Source organism: Rhizopus microsporus (genome assembly GCF_002708625.1).
Source record: "Rhizopus microsporus ATCC 52813 unplaced genomic scaffold scaffold_2, whole genome shotgun sequence".
Taxonomy (NCBI): Eukaryota; Fungi; Mucoromycota; class Mucoromycetes; order Mucorales; family Rhizopodaceae; genus Rhizopus; species Rhizopus microsporus.
Genome location: NW_019671917.1, coordinates 648,126 through 673,390, shown reverse-complemented (window position 1 = coordinate 673,390; position 25,265 = coordinate 648,126). Strand labels below are relative to the sequence as shown.

At 36.2% G+C, this 25,265-nt stretch overlaps 14 protein-coding genes across 14 annotated transcripts; 10 read left to right on the top strand and 4 right to left on the bottom strand.

Annotated features, from left to right (window-relative positions):
* Positions 1 to 792: 792 nt before the first annotated feature.
* RHIMIDRAFT_300577 (winged helix DNA-binding domain-containing protein) lies at positions 793 to 1,682 on the top strand (the record flags this gene model as incomplete). The annotated part of the gene is made up of 2 exons (XM_023614356.1): positions 793 to 944; positions 997 to 1,682. Coding segments are annotated over 2 exons (582 nt in total), but the record flags the coding sequence as incomplete, so codon positions are not given.
* On the top strand, positions 1,329 to 3,127 carry RHIMIDRAFT_310748 (uncharacterized protein). Its single transcript, XM_023614684.1, has 4 exons — positions 1,329 to 1,571; positions 1,633 to 2,050; positions 2,108 to 2,140; positions 2,197 to 3,127. Exons 2-4 carry the CDS (start codon positions 1,718 to 1,720, stop codon positions 2,707 to 2,709), a joined length of 879 nt encoding a protein of 292 aa, XP_023469840.1. The 5' UTR covers positions 1,329 to 1,571; positions 1,633 to 1,717; the 3' UTR covers positions 2,710 to 3,127.
* On the bottom strand, positions 2,797 to 3,096 carry RHIMIDRAFT_197297 (glucocorticoid receptor-like (DNA-binding domain); the record flags this gene model as incomplete). The annotated part of the gene is made up of 1 exon (XM_023606191.1): positions 2,797 to 3,096. One exon carries the CDS (start codon positions 3,094 to 3,096, stop codon positions 2,797 to 2,799), a length of 300 nt encoding a protein of 99 aa, XP_023469841.1.
* A 440-nt stretch (positions 3,128 to 3,567) lies between the features above and the next one.
* On the top strand, positions 3,568 to 4,911 carry RHIMIDRAFT_265322 (putative Golgi membrane protein). The gene is made up of 4 exons (XM_023611807.1): positions 3,568 to 4,078; positions 4,132 to 4,253; positions 4,353 to 4,562; positions 4,618 to 4,911. The coding sequence occupies exons 1-4, from the start codon at positions 4,010 to 4,012 to the stop codon at positions 4,823 to 4,825; spliced, it is 609 nt and encodes a 202-aa protein (XP_023469839.1). The 5' UTR covers positions 3,568 to 4,009; the 3' UTR covers positions 4,826 to 4,911.
* A 14-nt stretch (positions 4,912 to 4,925) lies between these two features.
* Positions 4,926 to 6,273, top strand: RHIMIDRAFT_289003 (uncharacterized protein; the record flags this gene model as incomplete). Its single annotated transcript, XM_023613607.1, has 6 exons — positions 4,926 to 4,938; positions 4,993 to 5,239; positions 5,287 to 5,489; positions 5,552 to 5,620; positions 5,682 to 6,092; positions 6,146 to 6,273. The coding sequence occupies 5 exons, from the start codon at positions 4,926 to 4,928 to the stop codon at positions 5,945 to 5,947; spliced, it is 798 nt and encodes a 265-aa protein (XP_023469838.1). The 3' UTR covers positions 5,948 to 6,092; positions 6,146 to 6,273.
* RHIMIDRAFT_289002 (Low temperature viability protein) lies at positions 5,979 to 7,830 on the bottom strand (the record flags this gene model as incomplete). Its single annotated transcript, XM_023613606.1, has 5 exons — positions 7,648 to 7,830; positions 7,526 to 7,596; positions 6,963 to 7,475; positions 6,146 to 6,905; positions 5,979 to 6,092 (listed from the first exon to the last, which is right to left on the bottom strand). Exons 1-5 carry the CDS (start codon positions 7,786 to 7,788, stop codon positions 5,979 to 5,981), a joined length of 1,599 nt encoding a protein of 532 aa, XP_023469837.1. The 5' UTR covers positions 7,789 to 7,830.
* Positions 7,831 to 8,658: 828 nt separating this feature from the next.
* Positions 8,659 to 10,199, top strand: RHIMIDRAFT_233729 (uncharacterized protein; the record flags this gene model as incomplete). The annotated part of the gene is made up of 5 exons (XM_023608021.1): positions 8,659 to 8,784; positions 8,845 to 9,015; positions 9,060 to 9,130; positions 9,183 to 9,234; positions 9,282 to 10,199. 5 exons carry the CDS (start codon positions 8,659 to 8,661, stop codon positions 10,197 to 10,199), a joined length of 1,338 nt encoding a protein of 445 aa, XP_023469836.1.
* Positions 10,200 to 10,565: 366 nt separating this feature from the next.
* RHIMIDRAFT_233728 (acyl-CoA N-acyltransferase) lies at positions 10,566 to 11,178 on the bottom strand (the record flags this gene model as incomplete). The annotated part of the gene is made up of 3 exons (XM_023608020.1): positions 10,566 to 10,783; positions 10,843 to 10,971; positions 11,025 to 11,178. 3 exons carry the CDS (start codon positions 11,176 to 11,178, stop codon positions 10,566 to 10,568), a joined length of 501 nt encoding a protein of 166 aa, XP_023469835.1.
* A 76-nt stretch (positions 11,179 to 11,254) lies between these two features.
* Positions 11,255 to 12,557, top strand: RHIMIDRAFT_286038 (Phosphotyrosyl phosphatase activator; the record flags this gene model as incomplete). The annotated part of the gene is made up of 6 exons (XM_023613336.1): positions 11,255 to 11,452; positions 11,516 to 11,641; positions 11,748 to 11,965; positions 12,051 to 12,175; positions 12,225 to 12,325; positions 12,375 to 12,557. 6 exons carry the CDS (start codon positions 11,255 to 11,257, stop codon positions 12,555 to 12,557), a joined length of 951 nt encoding a protein of 316 aa, XP_023469834.1.
* A 794-nt stretch (positions 12,558 to 13,351) lies between these two features.
* Positions 13,352 to 14,998, top strand: RHIMIDRAFT_57786 (S-adenosyl-L-methionine-dependent methyltransferase). Its single transcript, XM_023615430.1, has 6 exons — positions 13,352 to 13,831; positions 13,887 to 14,169; positions 14,220 to 14,276; positions 14,345 to 14,399; positions 14,505 to 14,652; positions 14,713 to 14,998. The coding sequence occupies exons 1-6, from the start codon at positions 13,773 to 13,775 to the stop codon at positions 14,885 to 14,887; spliced, it is 777 nt and encodes a 258-aa protein (XP_023469833.1). The 5' UTR covers positions 13,352 to 13,772; the 3' UTR covers positions 14,888 to 14,998.
* Positions 14,999 to 18,887: 3,889 nt separating this feature from the next.
* Positions 18,888 to 19,757, top strand: RHIMIDRAFT_197715 (Molybdopterin binding protein; the record flags this gene model as incomplete). The annotated part of the gene is made up of 3 exons (XM_023606223.1): positions 18,888 to 18,978; positions 19,027 to 19,158; positions 19,213 to 19,757. 3 exons carry the CDS (start codon positions 18,888 to 18,890, stop codon positions 19,755 to 19,757), a joined length of 768 nt encoding a protein of 255 aa, XP_023469832.1.
* Positions 19,758 to 19,893: 136 nt separating this feature from the next.
* On the top strand, positions 19,894 to 21,571 carry RHIMIDRAFT_197661 (FolC bifunctional protein; the record flags this gene model as incomplete). The annotated part of the gene is made up of 4 exons (XM_023606216.1): positions 19,894 to 20,421; positions 20,480 to 20,644; positions 20,701 to 20,824; positions 20,892 to 21,571. The coding sequence occupies 4 exons, from the start codon at positions 19,894 to 19,896 to the stop codon at positions 21,569 to 21,571; spliced, it is 1,497 nt and encodes a 498-aa protein (XP_023469831.1).
* A 41-nt stretch (positions 21,572 to 21,612) lies between these two features.
* RHIMIDRAFT_233724 (uncharacterized protein) lies at positions 21,613 to 22,491 on the top strand (the record flags this gene model as incomplete). The annotated part of the gene is made up of 6 exons (XM_023608019.1): positions 21,613 to 21,651; positions 21,702 to 21,741; positions 21,796 to 21,875; positions 21,936 to 22,031; positions 22,089 to 22,146; positions 22,268 to 22,491. 6 exons carry the CDS (start codon positions 21,613 to 21,615, stop codon positions 22,489 to 22,491), a joined length of 537 nt encoding a protein of 178 aa, XP_023469830.1.
* Positions 22,492 to 22,631: 140 nt separating this feature from the next.
* On the bottom strand, positions 22,632 to 23,888 carry RHIMIDRAFT_197577 (putative mitochondrial phosphate carrier protein; the record flags this gene model as incomplete). The annotated part of the gene is made up of 6 exons (XM_023606212.1): positions 22,632 to 22,701; positions 22,753 to 23,034; positions 23,094 to 23,518; positions 23,577 to 23,633; position 23,659; positions 23,749 to 23,888. 6 exons carry the CDS (start codon positions 23,886 to 23,888, stop codon positions 22,632 to 22,634), a joined length of 975 nt encoding a protein of 324 aa, XP_023469829.1.
* Between the last annotated feature and the right edge of the window lie 1,377 nt (positions 23,889 to 25,265).

Genomic DNA, 25,265 nt, shown 5'->3' with positions numbered 1-25,265 from the left:
TCAATATAATCCATAGATTTTATCTATATAGATGTATATCAATGAGAAAAAATAGATAGATAGAGAGGCTATATTCCTGTTTATTGAAATATGGGATATGTCTATATTCAACAAAATGCAGAAAATGTTTCAAAAAGGTGATCGGACTCTGAAAATTCGAAGCTTTACGTATTGGAAAGTGAATGACAGAATCTAGAAATCAGAAAAAGACATGTTGCTGCGTTGCCTAGTAATGAGATAACAAATGAGTGTACTCTAGGAATTGATTCAGTATATCTTGTTTGAATAAACATATATAAAACAGTCCAAGTAGCCCTTTGATTGACCTATTTGTAAAAGAACAATGAGCTGTGCGTGAGTGCCGAGACATCCCTATATTCCAAATAAGGTAGCTGAAGAAATAACGTTGTCATGTTGTTACGAAGTGGCACGATAAATGGCTCCAATCAAAATGTACGTCATTGAACCCTGAGTGTTTTAAGGAAATCCCCTTATTACATAAATAGACCCGCTTATTTCCCCTCCTCAATTGTGTTACTCATAACAATATTCATGTCTACATATAATTGCGTTAATATCCCTCAGTCCACTTTTTACGATACTCTCTATTCTATTCCTACTGAACGTTCTTTTTCCTGTTCATCTGCTTCAACAAGCGAAAGCCATTGGGAAGATGATGAATCTACGAAAAGATCACCAAAGAAAGGCGTCAGTACCTTTATTTCCAAACTCTTCAGGTAATAAACAGTCAAATGATGAGATGCAGTATAAGAGTTAACATGATGAAATAGCATTGTCAATGATGCGCATAACCAGCATCTCATTGCCTGGAACAATTCTGGCACTTCCTTTTTCATATATAATGCTACTCGTTTTTCACAAGATATACTTCCTATACATTTCAAGCATTCAAATTATTCTAGCTTCGTACGACAGTTGAATATGTAAGTAGCCGACCTATGGATTATTGTTTCGCGATGTACTTAGACGAATTAGGTATGGTTTTCACAAGATCAACAAGTCTCCTCGTGGCCAAAGAGGCAGTAATGAATATGAAGTCTGGGAGTTCTCTCATAAAAATTTTCAAAGGGACAATCCTAGTCTCTTGGAAGATATCAAGCGCAAAACCATGGATTCTGAATTGTTGAGAAGAGAAAATGGTGATGTTCATGCATCCTTGGCCACTATGCAGCAATATCAGGCTGATCTTTTACGGCAATTCAAAACACTTGAAGAAAACTATTCTAATCTGTTACAAAATATGGAAGAGATGAAGAAGACACAGGCTCAACAACAAGCGACAATTAGAAAACTTTTGGATTATGCAACTCAAACCTCTTCAAGTAAGTATGAAGATATCATTTTCCTTTGGTCATCTCTAATGTGTTTATTAAAGTCAAGACAAACCAAAATATGCCAGAAATGACAGTTATGCCCACATATCAAACTACAAGTCAATCTAATCAAAAATCACATGGATATTCTGCGATAAATCAAGACATGTGGTGTTTTTCAAACTTCAATCCTCATCTATCATCATCCTATCCTACTACAGACTTTGCTGACAAAGACTATAATCAATCTTTAGCGAATCTTCAAATTCCTCAAGCATAATTTTCTTTTTTTGTGCACCTTGTAAATAATGTAAAAGTTATAGATTTGTTTGATTTTGTATATTTTTTTAAAAGTGTAAATTGTGTTTCCTTTTTTATAAAATATGAACGACGACGAAGACGATGATCTTTCAATCTCGTTTGCATCTAGTTTAAACATTAACGAATTTCTTATTGACAATAAAAAAGATTTAACCGCTCAACTAGAACAACAATGTGGTTTGAACCAAAAATCATCTCAGTTACCATTGACAAACATGGAATCTATAAACACATCACAGGGTAAAGAATCATTACCAAAACAACGAATACAACATTCAGGGGAGTATTCCAAAAAGCGATCTATGTCCATGGAAAGTATAGCAGATATATGGTCAAAGGGAGTTAGTGACGTAAAACATGATAATAAAGTTGAGGGAAGAAAGAGCGGTGGAAAGGTTTCTAGGCAACCATAAAAATAAAATAGAGAAAAACTAAACACAATCGTTATTTAGGGAACTGTGAGTGCATTGCTTGACGCACGATTTGTAAGTTACCTTTTTTTTTTTTTTTTTTCTTAAACTCACCGTTTTTTTAAAAAAAGAAAAAGCTACCAGATTCGCTTGGAAATAGATATACAGTCGTAAAAGGAGTGGCAAAGTCAGTAACGCAGCGCATGAATGAGGATAGATTATGCACTGTTGAACCAAGTCGTATTTATTTAGAATGTCAAATGAAGCAGAACGTGATCTATTCAAAGATTGCCCACATCACATTAAAAAATATGAGCTCGGATAGCATACGAAAGTTTTCCTTGTTCTCAGCAAACGGTATGTTGGAGTTTGATATGATTGAGGGCGTACTTTTGGAGCATGAAGAACTAGACGTTAAGATCAGAATAAAACCTGATTGTATAAAGCAACAAGACCAACAAACAATCGTATCAGATAAACTACTAGTCTTGGTGGATCAAATCTATCCTACGACAATTGATGTATCTATGCATTTCATGAAGAGTGATCAAGACTATGTACCTAATACATCCTCTACTTCTTTTGAAAGACCTAAATGCCCTTACTGTGCACTAGAAAAGGGATTTCCTCTACACTGTTTATAAAATAGATACATCTGCTCAAAAATGACGTTTATTCCCAAATACACAAATACATATATATATAATACAGTTCTCTTTTTCTTTTCCATTCTACCATGATGCCTTCTTCACACCAGGAAGCTCACCGTTCAAAGCCTTTACTCTGAATTGATATCGACATAGTTTAAATTCACGAAGGATACCACTGCCATGTCCAGTAGCGACACATCGGTTATGAATATAAGTGGGTGAAGTATTCTTTGGCATAGCATTCAATTGAAGTTGAGCTTGATGACGAATTCTAGCAGGTAATGTTTCATTTCTAGTAATAAACTTGAATGCTTGTCGAACGACTTCATTATCTGCCACTGCCTGACGAGCTTTTATATCACGAAGTACTCGACTCCTCATTGTTGTTGAAAAACAGTTTCTTTTAAAAAAAGGGCTAGGGGTTTACTTCAAAAAAAGAAAAGGTGGTCACAAAAAAAAGGTCAAAATTGATTGGCTCATTTTATTTAGCTGGCTGCGTCTCATCACGACCGTCCAAGGTTGTAAAGTCCATTAAGGATTCAGTCCTCAAATATCACAGCATGAACTGAAGCCTGAATTTATTGCTCTAATTTGCCCTAGAGAACCTTTTTATAAATGATGTCAAAGCATCAAAGCATTATCACAATAAATGCAGTAGTATCAGCCAATAGGAAGCAGCCTTAGTTTTGCTTTTGATCCACTTTGTTGCGTCGTTTATAAATAGACGTTTCTCTTTGTTAAAAGAAGAAGATTAACAGAGGATAGCGTTTCCAATGACAATGAGTCTCTATATTATTGAGATAGTCTCTAAAAGCAATCGATTTATATCGTCAATGTTTATATAAAGTGGATCTCTGAGAGCAGCATCAAGTCAGATGTTAGACAAGATAAAGACATTTACAAGTACTTTTAGTTATCGAATGGCTGTTAGAGATACTTTGAAGAAAGCGTCACATTTGGTTGATTATTGTACTGTACTAGTTTTTTGCTAAATGTCTTGGTAAAGATATGATGTCTAGACCCATTGTTTCCCTTGGCCAGGAGAGAGAGAGAGAGATAGACTACATGTTATTATGCCAAACTAGTTTTTTTTTCACTAAAAAGATGCAATCCTTTAACTTTGGCTCGCTTTTGTTACTCTATTTGTAGTTCTTTATTGTTAAAGATGGTCCATATACATCATCTGCTTGAGGACCTAATTTATAATTTTCTCAGCCAATCATACGCAGCATTGTTCATTGCACAACAGCAAACATTTTTTCTCTTCTCTTTCTTTTCTTTCTAAAAAGTCAAAATGAATGAATTTGGTGAACCAGAGGGTACAACATCTAACTTGATGGCTCAAAAGTCACAGTTGGAAAGAGTAAGTTTGCAACACAGGGGAAAGGGGCGAAAAACTAAAAAACGGTCAATTAGAAATTTCAGCAACTCTTAGATCAGATTACACCCTTTGTACCTTACCGTTGGACAGCGACAGCAGTACTTTTGGTATTGTTCATGGCACGTGTCATTTATGGAGAAGGATGGTACATTATTGCGTAAGCTCATTAATCTAACTGTATACACACAATTCCAACACGTTAAATTGTAATATAGATATGCTTTAGGTAAAGAGAGAGAGAAAACAAAAGAAATAGGATACATTGTTATAAAAAGGAAAAGATGTACTTAATGACCATAGGAATCTACATGTTGAACCTTTTCTTGGCTTTTTTGACACCCAAGTTTGACCCTTCAGTCGAACTTGATACACAAGCAAATGAAATGGAAGAAGGTCCTTCCCTTCCCTTAAAGAATGATGAAGAATTCAAACCTTTTATTCGTCGTCTTCCCGAGTTCAAGTTTTGGTATGTCAAGATAAAAAGAGAGAGAGGGGAGATATTGATCATGGATTGTGAATAGGTACTCTGTAACTAAGGCAACTCTTATTTCTATCTTTTGTACAATGTTCCGTATATTTGATATCCCTGTTTACTGGCCAATCTTATTGATGTATTTCCTTATCTTATTCGGTTTAACTATGCGTAGACAAATCGGTCATATGATCAAATACAAGTATATTCCATTTGATTTGGGAAAGAAGAGCTACAATAACAGAAGAAGAGTTTAATAAAATAAATTTAGAATGTATAACACAAGACTCTTGTGCGCCCATGTATGACAAAAGAACACCCTTTCTTTTTTTTTTTTTTTTTTTTTTTTTTTTTTAAATGTCAAAGCAAGGTATTTCGAAAGAAACTGAATAAAGATGGCTAAATTGACCACGCAAAAGTAAAGACTTGAAAGATATAATCAACAGACTAGATCACTTTGAAAGAAACCGTCAGCCGATAGCGCCTATATCTGATGTCCGCCATGCTTGCGTTGCAGCCATTATCCGATGGAAACCCTTTGTAGATCACAATAGTAACCATGATCCATTGCCCTCGACTGTATCAGAATTCTTCAATGAGCCCTGGGTTAATGACTGCCACGGCCAAGCTGAGTTACTCTATATCCAGCGTGCAGTTCGACCGGGCGACCCGTAAGTGACTCATCTCATACTTTAAATAATAATTAACCCTCTAAAAGATGGTCAGGACAAGTAGGATTTCCTGGTGGCAAAAGCGAACCTAGCGATAAAGATGATTTACATACAGTCATTCGAGAATGTAAAGAAGAGATAGGTCTGGATTTAGGCTCAAGCGCGTTTATTCATCTTGCCACTTTGGATCCAAGAGCCATTAAAAAGTATGATGATGATAGTAAGGTAGTGATGATCCTTGTTCCTCACGGTAAGTTTACTTTTATTACTTTGCATTACAATATGAATTATATAATATGGGAAAAAAAATAGTCTTCTTACAGGTTACACCACAAACACCATCTCTTAGCGTACCCAATTCGGAAATAGCTGAAGCTATCTGTAAGGAACACTGGTGTAAATGAGTGATAGAATATGCTTAATTAATGTATCGTTTTCTTAGGGGTTCCATTACGGTATCTATTGTCAAATCCAATTATCCCCTTTGATGCTATTACAACTGTGAATGAAAAGATCAAGAGGCTTTGGCCGTCTTCTGTTTTGGTACCTGCCATTGCTCTCAAGCAAACAACGGATGGGCCGCACTTGTGGGGGATGACATTAAGAATGACTCAAGAAGTAATAGGACTTCCTTTGTCAAAGAATGCGATCATTACTACTCTGACCGCAGAAGAAATTGAAAAGTACAAGGGCAAATCCAAGATGTAAATCAGTAAAATGAGTTTTTATTGTACAATGTTTATAAAATATGTGTGGCCGCCTTCGCTTGGCGTTGTTGCTGAAGACTCTTTTTCTGTTTATTTTCTTCGTTTTTAAAGATGTATTTGTTTGTCTTTTTCTCTTCTCTTCGATTCTGAAGTTAATTGCGTTAATGGGAGCTCATTCATGTTTACTTTTTTATTTTACCTTTTTAGCCTCTTTAACTGCATTTTTCCGTGCCTTCTTTTCTTCTTTGGTTTCTTTTCTTGATCTAGGTGCTCCTTTATTCTCACGTGTGCCCTCCTCTTCTTCCTCTTCTTCCTCTTCTTCTTCCTCTTCTTCATCAATTTGATCCTTTTTTTGTTTACGTTTAACTTCGACCAAGATCGGCATGCCTGTCTTGGGATCAATTCTAATCTTCTTTTGAGGTGCTCTATCAGTAATCAACGAAGGATGGTTTTCCAGATTAGAATATGTGGAAAGAATAGTCTGACAATCCCATGCTGCTCTCTTCTTCTCTGTCGGTCTCTCAGGCATAGCTTCTAATGCCTCCCTTGTCAATTTAGCCCTTACCAAGGTAGTGGTCTTTGTTTGTTCATCTGTTTGTAGTTCTGGTTTTACCAAACTTTGACGGTATGTATCGAGCTTTTCTACAGAAGATTCACCCTCTAGCTTGGGTTGCATCTTTCTTCCTACAATTTCATACTTTTCTAAAAAGTCATCCAAGATGGCATCAAAATCGGCACGCTCTTGTCCCTGAACTTCTTCTTCGTCTTCTTCATCATCATCATCAGCATACTCTTCTTCAATCTTTTCAAATCGATCGTCTAATAAACGCAATTGGGTATTACGATGCATGGCTGAGGAAGAGACGGAATATCCAGTCATTCTTGATTGTCCATCAAATCGATCATCATCAAACTCATCGTCACTATCAGCACTTTTACGAGCCTGACTCAATTTAAACCTATCATCTGGGTTAAGTAATCTAATTCAGCATGTATATATATATGTGTGTCTTTACTTTTTGAACGCTGCTTCCCAGTCATAGTTATCACCATCTTCCTCAGGCTGTTCATTATATTCATATTCTTCTTCAGAATCGACATACTCTTCTTCATCTTCAGCTGGATCATAAGGTTCACCATCAGCGTTAAGATTGTTAAAGAAATCATCATCTAATTCTTCATCGATGTATTCTTCATCTGAAAGAGCCTCAAGCACTTCACGTAATCTGGGATCCATATCAGGCTGTAAACCTTGATCGAGCCCTGTTGATTGATTCATAACGCCTACACTCATTTCAACGCTTGAAGGCAAAACATCGGCAGGTAACTCGATCAGGTTAGGATTCTTCTTGGGTCTATATTCATCTTCTTTGAACAAGTTTGTTTCGTCCAATGTCTTTGGTTTCTCCTTCTTTGCAGGTGCTTCCAAAAATACTGCATCCGTGGCTCCAATAGGCTTCAAGTGTTGCATATAATCGTATTCAGCATCGTCAAAGAAAATACCGTGCAGTGCTGCCTGACCTACACGCCTATAAAAGAAATTAAAGAGACTATCTTTAACATGGGGTGCCCTTCTTACTGGTCTATTTCATCCTGGGTCAACTTTTGTGGTTTTGTTTTTACTCTATCAATTTCTTCTTGTGTTTTATGCTTGACAACAAAGTCAGCGTCTTTTTCTCTTTTCTATTCTTTATTTGTTACCTTCAATTGATTAAGAGGCAAGACTTCTTGTAGAACTCGACTGGGTGCTTCGGAATCATTAATAAGAGGATCCTTTTGCGATCGGTGTACAACATGATAATGCTTGGCTGACTTCTTGTCGAGAAATGGCTTTTTACCCATCTTTTGTCAATCTATTAAAGAATTGCTATTTTTTTTTTGCTTTGCAGTGTATAAAAGTGAATGTGGCTTAGTCGTTCCTGATTGGATAATATCCGATTTCCTTTTTTGTAAAATTCTACTCTGTTTAAATTATCTGTCCGGATCAGAAGTCAATCCGTTCGTCTTTCTCCAAAAAAAGAAAAATGCTGTACTGGGAACCTTGACACGACAAATAGTGCGAATCAGTCGAATAATAAAAGTAACAAATGCGTAGTCAACCTTGTCTTGATGATACCACTTGCAGCATGCTAGTACACGCAAATTCACGTAGAATTAAGGACACTCTTGTAAACATTTTTGCAATTGTAAACGAAACTCAGACTCATAGTCATTGTGAGTAAGAAGGGAGTAATATGACTATGTATTTCTTATTTACATGATCTCAATTGAGCCGTAAACATACATAATAAATATCTGTCCTGATTAGCTCAACCTGCTTGGAGAGCTTATTCTAAGAAAGCTTCTTTGGAATCAAAAGTAAAAAAGAATGGTTTATAAACTTTAATCATTTCGAGAAACAGCGTACAAAAAAAAAGAAAAAAGAGATACAAATAAAGAAACTATCTGCAATCAAGAGAAAAGCCTGTATGCAACCCCCTTTTGTTTAGACTTTATTGATTAAAAAAACACATATAGTTGACAGCATTTATCACCCTTTTTTTCTTTCTTTTTTTTCATATCTAAGCATGGATTGGAGCTCGTCAATCCAATAAAAAAAATTAAGTAGCCGCTACAATTGAGGGTTGTTTCCATTGGGTTCCAACCCTTCTACTCGCGCACCCCCTTTCTCTCTCTCTCTCTCTTTCTCCCTTTTAACTTTTTTAGGCCAACATGACCCAAGTCGTTTCTTCTACTCCTCCTGTTCTCCCTGAACACGTCAAGAAGCCAAATGAGGAAGAATATAAAAAGAGTATTGAAAGCATCAACGCTTCTATCGAAAAGATTCAAAAGCAATTCGTAAGTTCTAAAAAGCAAAAAAAAGCATCATCTTGCAAGATGATGAACCCTACATTATAGGATGCTGTCAAGGATAAGATCGCCAAGTTACCTCCCAAGGGCGATAACTCTCGTCGTGAACAAATCAAGACTGAATTGGCCGAGATACGTGAAAAGCAGGCTGAACTCAAGAAGAGTCGTAAGGCTGTCTATGAACAATTGGATGCCCTGAATGACTCTATCAGAAAGAAGGTAAATAATAATGTATAAATATTATGTATGCTTATACTTTTTAGGTTACTGTCGTGAAAGGTTTCCAGAGCAAGATCCCTTATAGAAGCACTGAAGAAGTCGATGCTCGTATTTCGTATGTTTATATGATATGGCTTGGCATGTTTGATCAACTTATCTTTTCTTAGTGAACTTGAAAGGAAGATTGAAGCTGGTGTAAGAATTGTCGAGGAAAAGAAGGTAAGATATACATTAGTGTACGCGTGTTATGAGTTGACACTTTATAGATGCTTCAAGAAATCTCGTTGCTCAAGCGTAATCGTCTTTCATTCGAAGACATTGACCAACAACAGAACGAAATCAATAGAGAAAGAGCTATTTATGACGAATTAAAGAAGAATATCGATGATTCTGAAGCCAAGAAATTAAGTGATCGTTATGAACAGCTTGATGCTGAATTCAAGACGATCCAAGAAGATCAAAATAAGCAAAGAGAAGCTCGTAATAAGCTTTATGATGAACGTAACCGTCTGAAGGGATTGTTAGATGAAGAATACAACAAATTACGCACTCTTCGTGACGAGCATCGCAAAAATAACGATGAATACTACACGTTTATTCGCAAATTACGTGAATGGAAGAAGGAACAGGAGCAACTTCGTAAGGTTCAAGAAGAAAATGAAAGACGCCAAGAAGCTGCCAAGCAAGAACTTGAGCTGGCTTCCTTGCCTGCATTTGAAAATGAAATTGCCCTCTGTGATAACCTCTCTGCCTTCTTGGAAAGTTATCTTAGCCCTAACCACAAAAACGATGCTTCTGCTGATTCCAATGCGAATGAAATCGCTAATGCATTTGAAGGCATGGTTATCAAGAAGAAAGATGATGACTTCTTCTTTGTTGGCAATAACAAAAAGAAGCATGGTAAGAACAAGGAAGCTGTCAAAGACACCAAGAAGTCAGATGCTCTCAAATTACCTCTTTCTACCATGGAAGCCTTCTTTGATATCAAGGTCACAGTACCTACCAAAATCTCTGAAATTCCTACTACACTTCAAAAATTAAAAGAACGTAAAGAGTACTTTATTAAAGAACAACCCAAGGCTACTGAAGCCAATCGAAAGAAGGCAGAAGAAAGAATTCAAGCCATGTTGAAAGCTGAAGAAGAAGAAGAAAAAGAAAAGGAAGAAGAGAACAAGGAACAATAAATTATACAAAATAAATAATAGAAACTCATCTTTTGCCAAAAATGATGCAAAAAGAGATTAAAATGTCAAAGTATCGTGTAGTTTTAAATAATGATCATATCTAAAAGTGGTAATTTATGAAGCTTCAAGACCAAAACATGATAAAGATTCTTTTTTATTAAATCGTGTCATGAATTTATGCGCTCTCTTTTCTTCATGATAGTATAGCCTTCCATTAATTAATGATGGGTTCACGAAACATCTTGAGCGTATCCATTATCGCAGATTATTTCGGCGTGATGAGCAACCTTTAGTTAAAATTGAAAGAAGAGTACTCTTCTTTAAGCATATCTGCATAAACATACATATGCGTGCATATGTATACAATTACTTATAATGGATCACAGGCCGAGACAAGATATAGGCATCTCTATTTTCATTCAACTTGTAATAATCGTGAGCTATGGCTTCTATCTGAAATCCGTTACGTAAATAAAATCGAATGGCCTTTTCGTTGACAACTTGAACATGTAAATAGACAGAGGTGACCAATGGATATGTTATTCTACTAGCCACGGACATGATGTATTCTATAAGGATGCTTCCTAATAATAATAGTAATAGCATAAGCAAAATGAACTAAATAAAAACAACATCAATATACCCAGTCCCAAGTTTCTATAGTGTTTTAGTACACCGAGTGTCATCATGTACATTCGTGCCGAATAGTCATCTGGCCTCGTTTTTTCTAGTCTACAGCATATGGCTCCAGCACACTGATTATCATAGTAAACTAGCAGTCTGGTCAACACACTATACTTTTTCTCTATTGGTTTCAAACATTACCTAGTTTAGCCAAGTCTCCTGAATTAAGCACAAACTGAAAGAACTTGGCACCATAACTAACAGGAAATACCAGTTTATGTAGTTCTATGAGTAAAGGTAGCGTTTCTGTTGTTACGTCAACTAGTGATATTCTCGGTGATATAGATATAAACATGAAAAAAAAAAAGCAGCAGACACACAAACACGACTGTTCTTAATTTATCCTTCCCTTTCTATTATTGTTTGTTATTATGCTCGGGAAAATAACACCTTTAGAGAATATCCTTGAAGCCTATCAACCTACAGAACCAGTGCGTCGTATTCATGAACAAAAGGATATTGAAATATTTTCGAAATCTATTGCATTTGATAGATTGATGACATTTATTGCTTTATTGAATGAAAGTGTTTACAAGAAAAAGATTTCAGATCCTTGCACTACTTCACCTGTAAGAAAAAGAAGACAGAAGACAGAAGAATAACATTAAAGAAACTTCAAACTCATTTCGTAGCAAACACAACGCATCTTGGAAATGCTTGACGTGATGGATTCTTGGCTAAATGATTTTCCTCCTTTAGATAACCCTCAAAGATTTGGCAACAAAGCCTTTAGACAATGGGTAGATAGATTGAATCAGGTATTGAGAGAAAAGAATACATAAATCATTTGATGTTAAGATCTGTTTCCTTTCTTTTCTTCTTCATACAAACTTGGGGAATAACCATGTGTATATATATTTATAGTCCTCTGGAGAGTTACTCGAGAAGGTCTTACAGGAACAATTGCATAAAGCTATACCCGAATTAACGGAATATTTGAATAATGGATTTGGAAATGCAACAAGAATTGATTATGGGTCAGGACACGAGCTTAGTTTTGTTGCATGGTTAGCTGGTATCGCATTATTAGGAGGATTTGATGAGAACGATTATCAAGCGATTGTATTGAGAGTATTTGTAAGGTAAGTGGAAGAAACATGACCTCAATAGGGACCAACTTTTGGCTGAGCTTTTATTTTATTTTTATTTTATTTTTTTTTGAAAAAGATACTTGGAATTGGTTCGTAAGATTCAAAAGACATATTCCTTGGAGCCTGCAGGTAGTCATGGAGTCTGGGGTCTAGATGATCATCAGTTTCTACCGTATGTTTGGGGAAGTTCTCAATTGATTGGTAAAAGAGAGTTGATAATATATAGAGCTATTTTCTTATACACACCTAGATCACCCGATATTAAAGCCAAGGTCTATATTAAATAAGGAGACAGTAAATCAATGTGCTGGAGAATATATGTATTTTAGATGCATCCAATACATTTTAGAAGTAATGTCGAAAAGAAACCACAAAAGATAACTAATGTTTCTTTACAAAGGTTAAAAGAGGTCCCTTTTTTGAGCATTCCCCTATGCTTAATGACATTGCCAGTTTAGTATCATGGAGTAAAGTGAATACTGGTATGACCAAGATGTATATTGCAGAAGTACTGAAGAAAGTGCCAGTGGTTCAGCATTTCAAGTTTGGAACATTATTTCCCTTTGACCAAAGACAACAATAAAGCACAACAAGTAAAATGAGTGTAACCATAAACAGCCCCCCTTAGTGTGGTAACATAAAGGAGAAAGAAGAGAAAGAGAAAAGACGAGCTTGTTCTAGAACTAAAGTTCAATGTTCACAGTTTAATTCTTTACGTAATCCCTTTTTGATTAAAAATGAAAGAATGATGAGTGATAAATACATTTATATATAATATATATATATAAATGTGTATAAATATACATGCATAAATATATATATGGAATAGCCTGGTAAACTTTTCCATGGTTTGAACAGTAGACTTTTTTATTGGCGCGTGCCCCAAGCCAAATACCGCAATATTAAGAGAGCATTTGTATGACTTGAATAAAAGCTTAAATACAACATGAATCAATGAATATACAATTTTTCACGTTGTATGTGTATGAGTAATTGTATACGCAGATCATAATCTATTTTCTATAGTTACAATGTTTCCCCGTCTATAGCCGTGTAAGACCTAATTCAATGCCACACGAGACTAGTTTACTACAAGAACATTATTAGTGGAACAACGGTCAGTCAACATTGTTACATACTCTTGAATATTTATGCACAAACATCTAATCAGGCTGCATTGAATATATTAAAAGTACAACAATTTAAGTATCCTAGTAACAGATTACATATTTTATTAAATACATGACCATTTAACTAGAATATCCTAAAGTTGTACAAACAAAATTATAAAGACATTGCAAGATGATGCCAAGTACTACAAAGCAGTGTAACTGGAGTTGTAGACGATAAAGTTAAGTTCTAACCCTTTTTTTTCCTTTTTTTGCCTCTTCTCCCTATTGTTTTCCTTTTTTTTCATTTCACACAAATATAAATGGGCGCTGCTTCTTCCAAGAATCTACTATTACGAAAAGAAAGACGACAAAAGATTGATCGCAATGAAAAGAAGAGTTCATCTTTTAGTAAAAAGCTGTTTAGACGAGCAACAAGAAGTACTGTCGTGGTTGCTTCAACCGATGAAACAAATAGATTATCAGACTCAGCCGACCGTAGCGATTGCTACGCACAGTCAAAAAGTACAAGTTCAGGACATAGATATAGATACTTGAATGGTAGAAGACATCACGATGATGAAGAAGTGAACTACGTTTTGCCAAATGATGATGATGGTGTGTACTACACGAGATGACAGTTTAGTATATAGAGAATGCTGACTTTTTTTTTGTGCTAAAAAAATACAATGACAGAGATTGATAGAAATCATCAACAACATTGGGTGTTACGGCATATTTTCCAATGGTAAACAAAGCGATATATTTTATCTTGTTTATTAAAGCCGCATCCAATTCTTTAGTAATTTTCATGCTCCAGTTCATAAACAGTTAGAAAACGGCATTCAAGTACTCGATTCTGGTTGCGGACCTGCCACTTGGACTCTAGAGATGGGAGACGCCTACCCAAATTCTAAGTTTATAGGAATAGATGTTTCAGCCTTGTTTCCAGAGAACATAAAGCCTCCCAATGTTGAATTTATCACTGGAAATATTGCAAAGAATATACCCTTTGATGACAATACATTTGATTATATACACCAAAGATTAGTCATTCTAGGTTTAACCGAGAAAGACTGGCAAAATGTAAATCATTCTTCAGGACAATATACAAAGAGGTCTCATAGCTTGTTTAGAATCTAAAGGAACTCTATCGTATCCTCAAGCCTGGAGGATATTTGGAACTGGCTGAGGTAAGGTGCTGGTTTCGTGAATTTAGCAAGGGCTAAAGCATGCTGTCTCTTTCTCTCCATCTTTATAGCCTGTCATGGACATGACAGATACTGGGCCACTTACAAAAGAGTACGAAGCAGCACGTAAGTGAAGCTATATACCCAAGTTGCGGTAAGAAAAACCTCATATTTAATCATCAGCTTTTTTCTCTCTCTCTCTCTCTCTCTTCATCTTTCTTTTTTGGACAGTACATAGCGCGTTACTATATCGAAACATGTGTCCTAACATCGGTGAAGAGCTCCATGATCGGCTGATATCAACAGGCTTTGAAAATGTGACGATGCTTAATAGACAGATACCCATCAATCACGGTGGGAAAGCAGGAGAATTGTGGTGGTAAGCTGAACAGTCGTATGTTGAGTGTATATACTCAAGGGATGTCATCTTCACATACAGGCAAGATTTTAAATACGTGAGCTTAGCGCTGAGACCTATTGTAGCAAAAATCAATTCTGATTTTGAAGACCCTGAAGAGTTTGAGGCGCATTTGGAAAAATGCGGGATAGAATGTAGAAATTATAAAACAAATGTAAAATGGTTCATCAACTATGCACAGAAACCGCCAAACTGACAAAAACGTATATAAATAAATTATAATAGAGTTTTCCCCATTTATAAGGTATGTGTGTCACAAGCTGAATGCTAAGGCCAGTGTTACCATGGACACGCGGATTATGTTGAGGTGTCGTACAAGATCATGAAATCGTTGTGACTCTTGTTTCAGATTGAAATGGTTGTAGTACACTGTTGTCTAGAAGTAAAGCCGCGCCTGACAGAAACCTCGCGACGACTTAATATCAAAACGTTCTTCTCCATTTCATGAGAAAGAAAAAAAAAAAGAATATCGTAAGCAGTAATCGTTTTCAATACTCTTGTAGGTTAAAAAGCGACTGTAGAAAATCTATAGAAGACAAGCTTGCATGATTTCTTATTTAGAAAAGCAAGCGTAATCAATAATTTGGGACAGACAATTTTTTGTTGAGACAGCTTAGCTATCAAGCTCTTTTTATAATTGTGCCTATTTGTCCAGACTTTATTATCCAATATAGGGTTTAGCCCTCGTATTAGCTGCTTGCATTTTCTTTCTCTTCTTTTTTTTACACAAATACTAACATCACTTGTCTTGGCACAATGTTGTTCAAAGCAAGCTTTTACTGCCCCCATAGAGTTATACTTGCCATACGCATGCTTTCCTCTATGAGTCATAATTCATGTCAACTCTTCACACTTTTAGTTAACTGTCACTTCACGAAATTGTCATTTGATAGTTTTCTCGCTGCAGATAAATGTTTATTATCTTATCAGCTTTATTGTGCTCTTAGGTCACGTATATTTCTAAGAGAAGAAGCAATTTTTATTTAATTTTGCTAGTAAAAAATCTTTTGTTCTATTGCTACTCAATATTTAAATTAAACATCTTTAATATAACATCTCCAACGTATTAAGGATTTTAAGATAAACGTGGAATTTAAGCAGTGTTCCCACTATAAAGCTAAGCCTTAAAGCAAGCATGTTTCGAGAAGGAAAGGAAAGAGTTTTTTTTTTGGGGCAACAAAATTTTACTCTAAAATATGGTACCAGGGTTTAATACCCGTGTTTTCAGAGCTTGTCCAACATACAGTCTTCCGTTTGCGTGTTCACAATTGTACAAGACAGCCTTGAACATAGGAATTTACAAGTAATTAAGTTGGAATCTCCATATAGTTAATTCAGTCCTTGGCATGAAAAGCCTGTTCAGAAGTACTCTAACATAAACAATAGTGCTATCCCCCCCTTTTTTTTTAGAATGTAGAATCTAATAAAGAAAACGAAGATAATAAATGTAAATTAGGATAGATAAAAAAAAAGAAAATTGTTTTTGTCATTTAAAGCAAGGTGGGGGTATCCACTTTATTAGAGTTGGGCCATCAGTTAACAATATATCTAAACGGTTTTCCATGCTTGCTTTCACGATACATATTTCCCCTTTGTCGGAGGCTCCATTCTTTTCATAGACCTGTTGTTATATTATCGGCTGTAACCCAGTCATGAAAGGCACATCCGCAATGTAAGTAAAGGATCCCCATGTTGCAGAGACGGTTTCAGTAGTGGACACAAAGATTTTATCTTTATAGTGCCACAATTATTTTAAATTAAATGTGTTCACTCAAATAATATGAAACTTTTCAGTTCGGTATTTGGCGCGGTATGCTACCTTCTAGAGATCCTTCAGATGGTATTTAAGAAAATGCTGTCTAAGTACACATTTTGTATAACTACTTTTCTTAGTATTCAGTATCAGAATTATATATTTTTTTCGACCCCTGTCTATAAAGGCAAGGCTCGGAAGTTAGATTAAAATTAATATAGTCTATGATGTTAGAACAATAGTTTAAATAGGATCTTTTTTCATTTGCAAAGAGTCTGAAATATTTCAGTTCTAGCTACACTGTAATTGAATCACATGTTTTGTAACAACTTATTAAGGTATTGGCCTATTGGAAATCGATGGGGAATGAAGAATAGCATTCTCCTTAATTGCTCTAGATAACCAAAAAAATTCATGCAGATAAGGAATTTTAACTCAGAAGCACTTTCATAGTCACAATGTAAGCTTTTTTCGTTTCTTCACTTGAGCTTCCCAGTTTGAAGAAATCTAGTGTTATCCTTTTGGAAGACAACTTGTTTGGATGTCTGAGGAGCCGTGTAGTTTGTATTTTTCGCTCATGGAAGAAAGAAACAGTTCACTTATTTCTCTACACACACACACTTTTTTCTTCTACCATGCCAAGAATAAATCAATTTTTCTATAGAGCTGGTTTTTATTGAGAGGCACTACGCGTATAGGAAATCCACGACAAAGCGGCCAATGTCACGAGCGCTTCTTCTAGGCGCTACCTGTGCCATCGCTATACAACTTCACATTACCAAAGCCCCTAGCTAACCTAACGCTTTCCAATGGAATATTCTTTAACACAATTACACGTGTCCTTGCATCTTTGTTGATAGTAAATGACAACATAAAAAAATTAAAATAAATAACAGCTCTTTTTTTTTAATTTCTTCTTCTTTTTGAAAATAACACAAAACAAGATAGATACTTTATAAACTTGTATTCTACATCAAAGGGTGTGGAAAGATGTCTATCTTTGCCTACGTCTAGCGCGGTGCTACATAATGACAATTTTTGTTGACGAAATATAAACAGATGATCAGGCAAAGATATGCTTGCAGGTTGAATTACAAATAGTAAGTAGACAGAACAAGTTTATTTAATCATCTAATATTAATTTTATTGTGATTATCACTAGTCCTGCTTGCTCCATTACTTTGGACTTGAGCGATGAGCGCTACAGTGATTGCTTTACTCCAGGAGAACTTGATAAAGTCAGCTCTTGAAAGTAGAACTGAAGTATTTCCAAAAGGAGAAATCTTGGAAAATGTTTTCAAAATTCTAAACAACAAGACCATCGACCCCTTCGAAAGCAGAGATGTTTACTAGCTAAAAAATACTTTGCAGTTTGCGGCTGACCTCTTCATAACCGGATACTTGCCCTTGGCAATCATTCTGAGAGGGATCTCATTCATTGACACCACCTTCGATGGGAGCGATCTCAGTTGCCAAAGACCATAACAACAAATATCCACATATCGTCATCCTTATTCCTATCCGCAATATAGTCAAGTAGTAAGCATTTCGTCAGTAGCTGAAAGAAACAAGAAACGAAGGATGCCAACCGCTAGTTGCATGAATAGAAAAAATGCAGGAGATATCCCTGGCTTTCTGATAGCCTGTGGCAGGTATAGGTTCTGTACTGTTGAGGTTGGCAAGAAAGAAGAAGACTCAATCAAGAATTTGAATGATGGTGTTATAAAACTTGCAGGTACTATGAAGTCGATGTTTCTAAATTTAGCAAAACATTGTCCCGCGATCCAGAGCAATCTGAAGGTTGAAGGCATGTTTATTAGCGGTAATATTCCGTCAAAGGAGTGCATTTTTTGCGACAGAGTTTTTGAAGATCTGGCTCTCCAAAATGAGAACGGAGAGACAATTGGATTCAGTATTGACCGCTGATATTGAATAGAAATAGCTCTCTTCTTCTTTTTTTAACCATTGTTTCTTTCTTCTTCTTCTAAATAAAGAAATATTCCTGCTTGAAAACATAAAGCGTTTGCTTATAGCATTGTATATTTCTTTCAAATAACTGATAGAGCACTAGTCTATGTCTTTGACGCATTTGTTAATAGTTATTAGTTCTCTTGTATAATTTTCAGTAGTATTTTAAGCTTAATCGTTTCAAGGATCAATATTCAATAGTAGCAGTTTTTTATTCGCATTTGTACTAATTTGACAGCTGTTTTGTCACAATAGTCATCCAGTGATCCTACAACTGAATTTGATTGTTAACTCATACATTTTCAAAGGAGAAAGTATGTGAAAGCGGAAGGACTGTCATGATACTCATTCTAAAAAGGGCAATCTGTAGTACATTTCCTTTTCCTCTGTCTTTCTCTTTCGCTTTTTAATGTTACTTTCTTGTGCTTTAAGAACAAGGCCATTTTTGACTCAATTTCATAGACATTATTCAGCCATGAGTAAAAAGGCGACTACAGCTGCCTGTTGTATCATTGGTGACGAAATATTAAATGGCAAAACAAGAGATTCGAATGCTTACTTTTTGGGTAACAAAAGATTAGACATTATGAAAGAATCCTAATGGCAAAAGTAAGCCAAGTATCTATTTGATCTAGGCATCGACTTGAGAAGAGTAGAAACTATACCTGATGACTATGAGTCCATTGCAGAGACTATCAAGAGACTTTCCAGTCAACACAATTTTGTCTTTACGAGCGGAGGCATTGGTAGGAAAAAAAAATTATAAAAAAGGGAAAGCGCGACTGAGAGAGATAGCCTAGGTCCAACACACGACGATATCACCTATGCTGCTATTGCCAAAACGTATTCACTTCCACTTGTTCTTGATCAAGAGACCTGTCAACAAATGGAAACTTCATCTAAAGATCGATACCCGAATTGGACATTAACAGAAGAACGTAAACGGATGGCAACGTTTCCAGAGCCATCAATCAAACTGCGTCCGGATAAAAACTTTTGGGTTCCAGTAGTCGTTGTCAATGAGAATATTCATATTTTGCCAGGTATTCCAAAGCTATTCGAAGGTCTTTTAGAATCGCTTCGGCCATATTTTTTGGATATCGTTGGGGATCAAAAAGGATATCATCGCATACAGATTGCTACTGAGCTAGGTGAAGGTGATATTGCTCCGTTTTTGACACAAATGCAGAATAAAGTGAGTGATATCAAGATTGGAAGCTATCCCAAATGGGGGATGCAGCAAGGTGTAAGAGTAGTCGTGAGTGTAGTGGGTAAAGATCAAGAGCAAGTAGGACAGATTGGTAAGGAAATTATGCAAGGCATCAAAGGTTGGATCTATCAATAAGGGAAAGAGATGCTGTATATTCATTGGCTACTTTGCTCTAATGCGCGACAATCTTTGTGATACAAACAGACAGATTAAAAAATCTTTTTTTATTTTTGCTTCTTACATGTTTCGACGTTTTTTTTCTTCAAAGAATATGGTTTTTACATATAAAGAAGCTGTTGACAAGCTTAATTCTTTACAGTCCAATGCAGCGGTACTTGAGCAACTACGTAAAGCAGGACCTAGAATGAACGAACGTAGTCTGCCAGAGATGAGGGAGTACTTCAAACGTATCGGATACGAGCCTCAAGACTTTGATAAACTTAACCTCATCCACGTCACTGGAACAAAAGGCAAAGGATCTACCTGTGCACTAGTTCAATCTGTATTACATAATTATGATCCATCTATCAAGACCGGTCTGTTCACCTCACCTCACTTGGTTGCTGTTAGAGAACGTATAAGGATTAATGGAAAACCGATCAGCGAAGAACTGTTTGCCAAGTATTTCCATGACGTATGGGATCGATTGGAGGCAACAAAAGAAGAGGCTATCAGAGCCATGGATCTACCAGAAGCTGATAAAAGAGAGATGATCAAGAATACAAGACAGCACCCTGATAAGCCTGTTTACTTTAGATATTTGACACTAGTCGCCTTTCATACGTTTATGCAAGAAAAGGTTGGTTTTTACGAATTTGACACTTGTTCTTGACTGAAAAAAAAAAAAAAACCTGTAGGTGGATTGTGCTATATTAGAAGTAGGCGTTGGTGGGGAATATGATTCGACAAATATTATTGAGAAGCCAGTTGTCTGTGGTATAACTGCCCTAGGGTTAGATCACGTATCAGTACTGGGAAATACAATTGACCAGATCGCATGGCATAAAGCTGGTATCATAAAGGTAAAGATATATACAGTCAGTATAAGAGTTTTTTATATTTATTTATTTTTCTATAGCCACAAGTGCCCGTGTTTGCTTTTGAACAATTACCTGAAGCTATGGAAGTGATAAAACAAAGAGCAGAAGAGAAGAAGGCACCGTTGACGGTCTTGCACGCAGATCAAATTTCTTGTCTGAATGGTATTGAAATAGGCAAGTGACTCTTATGCTTTCTATATTTAACTTACAAACTCTTCTTTATTATTAGGTCTCGCAGGCGAACATCAAAAATATAACGCATTAACAGCAATTGAACTCTGTAAAACATGGTTAAAATCCGTTCGAGGAATAGTACTTGATGAAACCGTTCCTGAAGGCTTTAAGAAAGGATTAAAAAATGTCACATGGCCAGGTCGAGGTCAGCAATTGCATATTGGCAATACAAAATACGCTTCGAATGATACAAATGTTACTTGGTATCTTGATGGGGCGCATACAGTAGAGAGCTTGGGTGTCTGTGCTTCATGGTTTCAACAGACAATCCAACAAAAGGAAGGCCATCGGATCTTGGTATTTAATTGTACACATGGCCGTGATAGCCACAAACTACTTCGAGTGATATCTGATATTCAGCCCTCTGTACATTTTGATGATGTTATATTTACAACAAACATCACATTTAAACAAGGTTACAGTACAGATAATACTAATTACACCGTTTCTACAGAAGAGATAACCTCTGTACAGCAAGCACTAGCCAAGAGTTGGATAGAGCAAAACCCTACATTCCCAAAAGATAAGGTTCATATAGTTCATACAATTGAGGAAGCGATTGAATTATCTATTGATCGATCAAAGCAAGTGACAAAACCTATCCAAGTCCTTACGACAGGTAGTTTGATCATGGTGGGTAATACCCTGACTGTGCTTGGATTTGAACCTCAATGACGACATCCATCTCTTTTTTCTTTTTGTTTTGTCTAATAAAGATGGCAAGCACTACTACTCAAGAGTTTAATTTAGAAATGGTGAATATTGTTTTCATTATTCCTTGTTTTGCTAATGAGAAACGATGCAGACAAACGTGCCTAGGGAATATGTCAAGGACATGTTACGAGGTATTACTGATATAAAGATATAAAGAAAGAAGGATTAATGTTCCCCCTCAAAAGGATTACTGCATTCCATCTTTTTTCATAGATTGCTTGTTAATGTCGCGCCTAGGGAACTTCGAGTACTTAACACTACTGTGGTAACTATACTTAAAAATATATACAGTGTATAAATAATCAACTTTATACAACAAAAAAAGTCTATTACAGACAGTCAAGAAATAGAGACATTAATTGAACAAAAGATTGCAGAATTCTTACAAAACACAAATTCATCCCAGATTAAACAGGGAAAAGTAAAAACAAGAAAAAAAAAAGCATATAAAATAACAAGGTCTAACTCAGTATTCTAGCTTGCTGTCTTGTTTTATGAAAAGAGACTAAAAAAGAATTGGTTTCACTTCACAAAGGGTGAAGAGTTTGTATGTTGGGAACAATGGAATATCACACTTCACTTGTCGCCTTCACCCTTGGAACAAGGCAAGAAGAGAAAAAAAGAGGCAAATTGGCTATTTCTAAACTGCATATTTAGATAAACCCAAAGCGACACGATGGATGGAGAATCAGCTATCACAATGTCTATTGACTATTCTCAAAATTGTCAATGAACACAAGGAACACATTCCCTCAATTACGACAACAGAAGGAAATCCATTTCCTTATCAAATTGCCATACAATCACAAACAGAGTCATGGGGAACTATGATCAAACGAATGCTCGTGACTGATCCACCTAATAATTCTGGTCCTTTGTAATATTAACAAATTGTCTAATGTTTATTTTACTTTTAAAACAAAAACACAATATTACAGAATGTTTTTTAAATTGTTGTAGCTGTGGCGGTTGATGTTGTTGATGTGTATAAATAAGAAAAGACGAGTAAAGGTTAAGCAACTTAGTTGGTCTTGGCAATTTCAACACCGTTAGTAGCACCCAAGACACGCTTGATATCACCATAGATAGCGCTATATATACTATTTAGTCACTCTTATCCTAGATATATATATTTAACTTACAATTGACCAGCAGTAAGAGTGGCAACCATGACAATACGGGGACCGAGACCCAAGAAGAGACCCTTAGGACCGAGTTGCTTGGCCATGCCAATAAGACGAGAGGTAAGGGATTCACCTTCAACACCCTTTTGCTTGTTGATCTTGGACAACAAAGTATCAGCGGGTTGAGAGACGATGGCAGCAACAGTACCAGCAACGATACCGGAACCAAGGTTGACAGTGGTCATGACAGAGGGAGAAAGTTGATCCTTGGGAGTATCAATGTTCTTCAAGATGAGTTCACTACACACATATCACGATCAGTTTAAGCACTATTGACTCACTCGGAGGGGGGTACTTACGTAGTACGTTCATAGACGACGAACTTGGCCATGGTATAAGGAACTTGCTTGAACAAGATAGGACCGAAACCAGAGTAGAAACCCTTGATGGCACCTTCTTCCTTCAAGATTCTGGTGAAACCGGAGAGGAGACCAGTGGCGAAAGAAGGTTGAGAGACGAGACGAATACGAGTGGCTTCCAAAGGACAGAGAGCAACATCAGCAAAGAATTCGGCAATAGCAGAAGAACCGAGATAGATGGCAGTACGGTTTTCAGAAGCCTTCTCAACACCAATGAGATCAATGAAAGTCTTCTTCCAGAATTCGTAACCACCGAACTTGAAGGCACCTTGCAAGAAGTAACCAGCAGCAGTAGGACCGAAACCGGTCAACAAGGCACCAGCACCTTCGGCTTGAACAACTTGACGGAAACCGGCAATCATACCCTATATATGTATATTTTAAGCATTCCCTCTTTTTCACTCTCTTTATCTTTTCTCTCACCTTGTTGTAAACTTCAGGAGATAATTGAATTCTGGTCTTAACGACATCAACGGGGGTCTATGATAATAGTAAGTATGCATACTCTTGTTTAAATTTTTTTATTTTATTTCTTTACCCTAAATAAAAAGAGAATATTAGTTTCTATTGACACAATTAATCATCATAAACTTACATAGCACCGTGAGTGATACCACAGCAAAGAGCACCGGCAATGGCAAAACGAGCATAGAGGTTAGCACCGGTAGGGGCAGCATCCTTAGCAGGAGAAGGAACAATGAAGTTGTTCTTTAAGGCTTGTTGAGAAGGGAACATCGTTTCTGCCGCTTTTTTAGATAAGTGGAGGGAGGTATTAAAGAAAAGAGAGAGAAAAATCGGAAGGGCACTAAAATTTTTTAAATCAAGGATCCCCCGCCCTGAGTTTTTTCGGTTGGTGCAGGTGACAGTCACAGCAAGAACTGGATATCAATGTCCACTAAGATATGAATTTTTTAATCTAAAGAGGCAATCACAAAGCTAAAAGATCACTGAAGGATTCTATTGGACAAACTCCATTTTCAGTAAAGGTCATTACAAATTTATAAGTGAAACTAAATAAACATCCTTTGTGGACCTTTTCAAAAAGAGACAATTACAGAGATTTGATGGAGAATATGGGTCAACTTATTTACCTTTCCTCATTCTGATTGAAAGACTGCTGATGAGATATCAAAAGCATATTAAAAGGGCTCTTCTTGATGAGAGCTTTACTCTTATGCCTTATATTATGTAAGCTGACAATTGCATGAATTTAACTGGAAGATATATCGTCATACTAATCAAAATCAATAAACAGTTTGACTACATTACCGCTTTTCTCTTATAATTTAGACAAAAATGTTTGAAGACCCGACAATCTAGTAGGCTTTGGAACAGGGATCTTGCCGCTGTATTAAATTTTCGTTCGATATTAACATCACTCAGAGAGACAGACGATCGACCTGAGAGATTCACGAGATACACCAAGAAAGATAATAAACGAAAAAGAAAGGGACTGCAATACCAAAGTAACAAAAGAAAACAAGTCGGACTTGAATCCGTCTCCATTATCGCTGAAGGCACCCTCAGTGCAGGTAAATTACTGAGAGTCTATTTAATCATTCACAAATCATTTGTAAGCGTCTAGTTTCATTGTTGACATTTGCCTCAATTTTCGTGTATGATTATCTAGTTTTAATTACGAGTTGCTTAACTTATTTTTTTTTTATTCATCCAATTTTAGCGTAAAATCCTGTTATTTGCTCTTCCTTTCGTACTACTGCGTCCCTGAGTACTGACGGATTCCTTATCCTGGACTTGTGGGAGCCTTATTACTATTATGCTTAGAATATTCTTGTTGCTGTTTGCAAATTCCAGACTTTTATCCTTTATTTAGAAAATAGACGTTGATCCTTGATAGAAAAAGAGAAAAGAGAGAACGTGCATAAGTGCTCCATTTAATCTATTTCTTGAATTATGACTCATAAATTTACGAAATGTAAAGCTATGACCTCCTTTATTTCTATAAAGCAAAGTCATTACACCCAGAAGAAAGATTATTGTGTCATGTTTCCAAAAATAAAAACCAGAGTCATCGGTCAGTTAATATTTTATATCTACCGTCATATATTTAAGAATTGAATGCTCATTAATCGAGCGAGCTATGCTTGTATA

Coding starts and splice junctions, on each gene's coding strand:
- RHIMIDRAFT_310748 (XM_023614684.1), top strand. CDS start 1,718: ATGAACGACGACGAAGACGATGATCTTTCAATCTCGTTTGCATCTAGT. Junction 2,051..2,107: donor GAAGAAAGAGCGGTGGAAAG/GTTTCTAGGCAA, acceptor ATCGTTATTTAG/GGAACTGTGAGTGCATTGCT. Junction 2,141..2,196: donor CATTGCTTGACGCACGATTT/GTAAGTTACCTT, acceptor TTTTAAAAAAAG/AAAAAGCTACCAGATTCGCT.
- RHIMIDRAFT_265322 (XM_023611807.1), top strand. CDS start 4,010: ATGAATGAATTTGGTGAACCAGAGGGTACAACATCTAACTTGATGGCT. Junction 4,254..4,352: donor GAAGGATGGTACATTATTGC/GTAAGCTCATTA, acceptor CAAAAGAAATAG/GATACATTGTTATAAAAAGG. Junction 4,563..4,617: donor CTTCCCGAGTTCAAGTTTTG/GTATGTCAAGAT, acceptor GATTGTGAATAG/GTACTCTGTAACTAAGGCAA.
- RHIMIDRAFT_57786 (XM_023615430.1), top strand. CDS start 13,773: ATGACAGAGATTGATAGAAATCATCAACAACATTGGGTGTTACGGCAT. Junction 13,832..13,886: donor TTACGGCATATTTTCCAATG/GTAAACAAAGCG, acceptor CCAATTCTTTAG/TAATTTTCATGCTCCAGTTC. Junction 14,277..14,344: donor GATATTTGGAACTGGCTGAG/GTAAGGTGCTGG, acceptor CCATCTTTATAG/CCTGTCATGGACATGACAGA.